The sequence below is a fragment of the Nematolebias whitei genome, chromosome 18, assembly GCF_014905685.2.
Source record: "Nematolebias whitei isolate Nwh7 chromosome 18, NemWhi1, whole genome shotgun sequence".
In the NCBI taxonomy this organism is placed as follows: Eukaryota; Metazoa; Chordata; class Actinopteri; order Cyprinodontiformes; family Rivulidae; genus Nematolebias; species Nematolebias whitei.
In genome coordinates this window covers 14,050,345-14,056,403 of record NC_056515.1, presented here as the reverse complement: position 1 = coordinate 14,056,403, position 6,059 = coordinate 14,050,345, and the positions used below count along the sequence as shown (strand labels likewise).

Sequence of the window (6,059 nt, the reverse complement as noted above, 5' to 3'; positions counted from 1 at the left end):
CGTTTCAGACCCTGAAAACATTCTAGCACATTTATGTGAAGCGACATGTGGTCCAGCCACTGTGCTCCCACTGCCTGGGACAGACACATTCCTCCCAGCTTGACAGGAACGCGTCTGTGAAAACTGAGACGCGTGACGTAGGCCTGCTGATGGGAACTCCCTTTGACAGAATGAGGGGGTTTCCCCAGTGATTCAGATCGGTTCTCACGGTGGGGGGCACAAAGATGATCCGCCTCTTCTGGCGCACAGGATCTATGCGCAGGTGGGCAAACCATCTCTGAAGGCATCTCATGTGAAGTAGGCCCAGCGGATCCACGATGTGGGCCGCTGACATTGTCCCAGGAGTCGCATCACAGGCAGACTGTCACTATGCTGCAGAGTTTGACATGGCGGCGCTGAGCTGATAGAGCTTCGGCTCTCAGCTGTGATAAACGGGCTCTCATTGTGGTTGAGTTTAGCTCCACTTCCAGATAAACAATCATTTGGGACGGACGAATGGAACTTTTTCCCAGTTTATAGAAAACCCCGGTTTAGCAGGTGTAACACTAGCGTTTTGGTCTGTTCAACTGCTTCCTATCTGGACCGAGCTAATTCATTCATTCATTCAACCTTTATTTAAACAGATAAATCACATTTAGCCTCGAAGACTCATTTACAAGTGAGACCTGTTTGGAAAGACAAAAACAGTGGTTAACTGGACACATGTAGGAGTTGGAGGCGAAAAAAATTCCTATCAGACTTTTTTTTTTCCTGCCAAGAAAATCCCCCTCTAATATAAAAAAACACCTTGCAAAAACAAGCACACAGTAACGTAGACATTCTGCAGACAGAGGAGACGAGATTGGTCAGCAATGTTCATAGATGCTCTTGAGGTCACTGTAAGAGTTCTGATAAGGATGGAAAATCAGTCAATGTCCTCTGGTGAGATCCATAAACATTCTCAAGGTGTGTCAAGGAATGGCCAAGAATAACGTCTATGAGAATCCAAGAGTCCTGAAATGATGACACAAAGTTTATTCAGCTGGTTCCATCTGGTTATCAGTTGGAAATTCCTCAGGGAGGGGGTGGTGAGCATCAGATCACATGTACTCCAGGCAAATTCAGATAAGATGGCCTTCAAGGGAGCCAACTTCAGATAAACACACAGTTGTTTTGGGGACAGGCAGAACTTAATGACATCTACCTTTAGTCTGTGTTGGTTGACTCGGTTCCGAAATGTCCAAAATACATGGCCACACCGATGGAATGTGACTGAGTAAAATCCTCAAGATCTGATCCATTCAGCCCAAAGCATTTGAGTCTGGGTACTCAAGACATGAACCAAGCCATCATAAAGGCAAGCAGTGTAATTGGGTCCAAATTTGCTGCAGACGAATTCCTTGTTTGATTGATAAAACCAGCCACCAGCCGAATCCAAAAAGCAGGAACCAGTTTATAAGTTAATAAGAACAGATTGTCCAGATAAAAAGAATTCTCATTCCTGCCACGTGTAATGACTGCAGAGCCATCTCCACGCATTTCGAGAACGTGCTTGGGGTGTTTCAGAATGATGGAAAATGTGAAAATATGCACTCTTCAGATCTATGGAGGTGAAAACCAGTCTTTCTGGTGAAGTTCTCCAGCAGCTGTTTGTCAGCATCTGGAATTGTCTTCCCATGATCAAATTGCTGAACATGAACAAGCCGAGAATGGGTCTCATCCCTCCAGTTTTTTCTCAGAACCAGGAAGTAGTGGGAGGAAAAAAACCCGTATTTTCCTCTTCGTTGGGAACTCTGGAATTCACGTTTATCGTCAGAAATTCCTGAACTTTTGACTGGAGAGATGAGCTCTGTTCTGGAGAAGACAGAACCGTCTTTATAATCCTTCTGAACGGTGGGGGTTGAGCTGCGAACTGTAGCGTGTAACCCCTGCTGATCAGACGGTCCGTCCATCTGTCCAGGGAACACACTCACTGCCACTCTGAGTAACGCTCGGAGAGCGGGCACACATTTTGTGTTGTCATGTTTCTCATGAACGTCAACCAGACAAAAAACCTTTACTGCCATCACCCGCTCTGGAGATTCTCAGATCCGGGTGGAACCCAAGGGGCTCTCCAACAGAAAAAAGGGCTGTATATGTGCCTCTGTTCTGAGCCCAGGCTGCGATCTCGCATTAGAGCTGAGATGAGCCGGCGCGCACTGAGAGGAGGCGTGACTGCTTTCTGAGTGAGACGCCGTTTCGGTTGAGGCTGCAGCTGTCATGGAGAAATGCATTTACTCCCGCTGCGCTGTGAGTGGGCAGAAAACAGCAGAAATTAAAAATGGACTCTGGCTGAAAACGAGGGATTTTACCGGACTCAGTCTGCTGAAAAAACATCAAACATCATTTTAGCTGATGTGGCAGACGAGTGTTTTGTGATATTTACCGAACTGCGGTGCCATTTAAAATGCTGTTTAGAGGTTATTGGCTCGTTCTGTGTGGGGAATGTGTGAAGAGAGGCAGCTGTGAGATCAGCTTATCTGACAGTCTCAGATGAAAACTTTACTTTCAGAGCTATTTCTGTTTTATTTCAAAACATACATAATCAAAAAACACACACATTCCCCTCAAGGAGCTGTTCCCTGGTGGAGGGGGCCGGCAGAGGAGCAGAGCGTGAAGTCGCTGCCGCAGCTGTGGAGAGCCTCTGCTGTTGTTGCTGGCCAAGGTGGTCCCTCCAGCAGCCAGAGGGGCGGGAGGAGGACTGTGACGTCACCAGATGGTGTACAGTCTCTGAGACCTCCTCGAACTTCTGCTATTTCTCAAGGATGGTCCTGAAGTTGGCCCCGAACAAAGCCTCTGGGGTGATGGGGCCCTCTAGCAGGTCTTTCTGCAGCCTCTCGGACAAGGATAGAGAGAGGCAGAGCCAGGTGGTCCTCTGGATCATGGTCATCCAGGCGGCGATGCGGGACAGGCAGACCGCAGAGGTGGTGCACATGTTTAAGATGACATCAGCGGCTTCACAGAGAGAGCTCTTTGTCGCCTCCAGCAGGTCTGCTTCCCCCAGTCTCTTTGAGATGCTGTAGGCCAGCAGAGCGATGTTGTTGTTTGCTGCAACCGCCTGGGATGTGCACTGGTGAGCTCGGTTGGAGAGCTTTGTCACCCTCTGGTCATGCTTTCCTAGAGAGATAGGTTGCCGGTCCTTCCTGGAAACTTTTGCCCCAAGTGCCTCTGCCAGGCTTGGCTCCAGGGGAGAGAACCGAGGGAAAAACACCGATCGGTAAAAACCCTCAACTCTGGAGATGAAGGCGAAGGTGGAGACGGATGTCTTCAGCTTGCCGGGCCCAGTTGCAGCCTCGTTCCAATGTGATGTCACAGCTGAACAGCGAGGCCAGATAGGATCAGGGCGACGAGCCGGGGCGGAGCCAAACCTTCCCGCTAGATCATCCGATCAGGGCAGAAGGAGGCGAGGGAAGGAAAGTCCCTTTGTGATAGCAGCCTCCTGGATTATGAAGGGCAGCTTCGAGAGGAGGGCGCAGACGGCTGGGAGTGGTATGGTCGCCGAAGTGGGAATACCCGAGGTGGCTGAGCATCCGTTCGACCGCTCTTCTTCCGTCACTACACTCTCCAGGAGGGAAGGGACAGTGAGGTTGTTTCCAGCATTGCCTTTCACTGAGGAATCATTCGCTTCACTGCATGACTCTGCGTCAAAGAAAGGCGGTGGCATCGTCCTGCGCATAGCATCCCGCCACGGAAAAAACACTCTGCGGAGCTGCTGCCCGCATCACCTTTTTTGAGGGAATCATCCGATTCACCGAGGAAAACACGTTAGAAAAGGCGATGGCGTCGTCCAGCGGGTAGCGGCTTGCCCGCTGGAGAAGAACACTCCTCCGCACTTACCTTGAACAAGGCTGCTCATCTCTGCTTCTCCTCGGGGAGGAGGAGCTCACTGGGACGGCAGGAGGTTGGCGTGGCGGAGACCCAGGCATCCTTAGCAAAAGTTGTGCCGTTCAAAGCTGGACATCTTTTCCTTCTTCGTTCTTCTGACAGTGCTAGCTAGCTGGCTGAAGAAAAAATGGGAGCCGATTACCCGGTCACCGTAATTTACACAGACCAGGGGTGAGGCCCACACAGCAGGTGGGTGTGGACTAAAGTTTTCAGTGCTGCGCTGTGCACGAAGGGATAAACCCACTAGTGATAGCCTTAAAGGGTGAAGCCTATACGAAATATAATGCCTTGGAATCCCTCTAGAAGAGCAGGAAGACGTGGCTGTGGAAAGAGATGTCTGGACCTCCTTGCTCAAGCTGCTGCCCCTGTGACCTGCCTTCGGACCGAGTGGAAGATGATGGATGGATGGATGTCAGAGATTCAAACTACCATTGATGAACTCGAAATACAAATTAATCAACTTTAAGCAATAAGATCAGAACGGTCACAAAGATGCACAGATTCAGTGATGGGGAAGAAAAAAACCCACAAGAATTAAAATTCTCCAAAGAGAGGTAGAGCAACCACAGACAACGCTAACCTGTTTGTATGAGCTAAAATCTTGTTTCTCCTCATAGTTTCTTAAACACTGATTATCTGGAGGTTTTCCCCATCTATATAAAATCAAAAAACATTGCCTTTTGGCTACAGGCAAGTAAAAAACCCACAGGTCTTAAAACATTGCCACAAAGACAAAAAAAAAAAGGCAAACGCAAAAAAAGTTTTTTCTCATTAAGTCAAAAATCCCAAACTATTACCATGTGAGAAACTAAGACTACAGAATACTATACATAAGAGATGAGTAAATGGCACAATTAAAAAAGATACTTCACATCACTTCAAACTCAAAATGCATGACTATCCAAACAGAAAAGTGACCTAACTAGTGACCGAAGACGAGAACGAAAGGGACATAAAACAAGAGCTGCAGCAGAATCAGATTCTCCACTTGGTGGATATGTTTCAAAAGCTTTCATTGTGTTTTGTAGCAGAACTTGGAAACATTTGCTTTTTATATGATTGTCAATTCTTGTCTGTACCTCATCTGTGTTGTTTATTTAAAACCGGTCTCTTATAAATGAGTCCTCGTGGCTCAATGAGACCAACCTGTGGAAATAAAGGTTTAATGGGTGTTTTTTGCTTCACAGAAAATTTCCGTGCTTTGTGCACCGGAGAAAAAGGATTTGGTTACAAAGGCTCCTCCTTCCACCGTATCATACCAAAGTTCATGTGCCAGGTACACTTCTGGTGGAAGTTTGATTTTCTGTGGTCTCATATTGGTGTCTCAGGCACGATTGTGAACTGCTCTGTTTCCTTTCTATTTATTCTTAGGGTGGGGATTTTACCAATCATGATGGAACTGGGGGTAAATCTATCTACGGAGAGAAGTTTCCTGACGAGAACTTCCAGTTGAAGCACAAGGGAATGGGGACTCTGTCCATGGCCAACGCGGGACGCAACACCAACGGGTCCCAGTTCTTCATCTGCACCGCCTCCACTGATTGGTGAGCTGCTGGCACATTTCTGTTTCACAGCTCCAGGTGTTGCTTCTCATACTAATCGGCTGCTCTGCTGTGCAGGCTGGACGGAAAGCATGTGGTGTTCGGCAGCGTCGTGGAGGGCATAGATGTTGTCAAGGCGATGGAGAAGCAAGGCTCAAAGAGCGGCTCTCCTAAAGCCAAGGTCGTCATTGTCGATTGTGGCGAGTTAAAATAAAGCAGCTCCTCTCTAATGTTCCCAGAAAAAGGCCTACTTCAAACCCAAGTGTCGTCTGCTGTGACTTGTTCTGTAATATTTCATCCTTTCTGTGCTTAAAGAATCTTTTAACTAAATCTGTGTCAAATTACTGAATATGTAAATAAATGTGTTGCTTTATGTGTAATTTTGAGGTGACTTTGTAACATTTGCAAAAAAACATTTATTTTTATATCCTCAACTAAGAAAAACATGAACAATGCAAATGAGGAAGAAGTTTAATATTTTTTGACTTACTGTAGGAGTCTGAGCACAAGATGGTTTTAAATATTGTAAACCTTTTCATTTGGTGTACTCTACAACCAAAGTAGAGATGGTAAAACTTCCACCACTTTGTTTCTGTTGGAGAAAATTTTTCTCGC

The 6,059-nt window shown here is 47.0% G+C and overlaps 1 protein-coding gene across 1 annotated transcript in view; it reads left to right on the top strand.

Annotated features, from left to right (window-relative positions):
* LOC119424740 (peptidyl-prolyl cis-trans isomerase F, mitochondrial) overlaps positions 1 to 5,753 on the top strand; it is a 13,525-nt gene extending 7,772 nt beyond the window's left edge. The window contains exons 2-4 of the mRNA XM_037692239.1: positions 5,091 to 5,179; positions 5,275 to 5,447; positions 5,523 to 5,753. Coding sequence (XP_037548167.1) covers positions 5,171 to 5,179; positions 5,275 to 5,447; positions 5,523 to 5,658 — 318 coding nt within the window. The 5' untranslated portion in view covers positions 5,091 to 5,170 and the 3' untranslated portion in view covers positions 5,659 to 5,753. The remainder of the gene's footprint in view (positions 1 to 5,090; positions 5,180 to 5,274; positions 5,448 to 5,522) is intronic.
* The last annotated feature ends 306 nt before the right edge of the window (positions 5,754 to 6,059 follow it).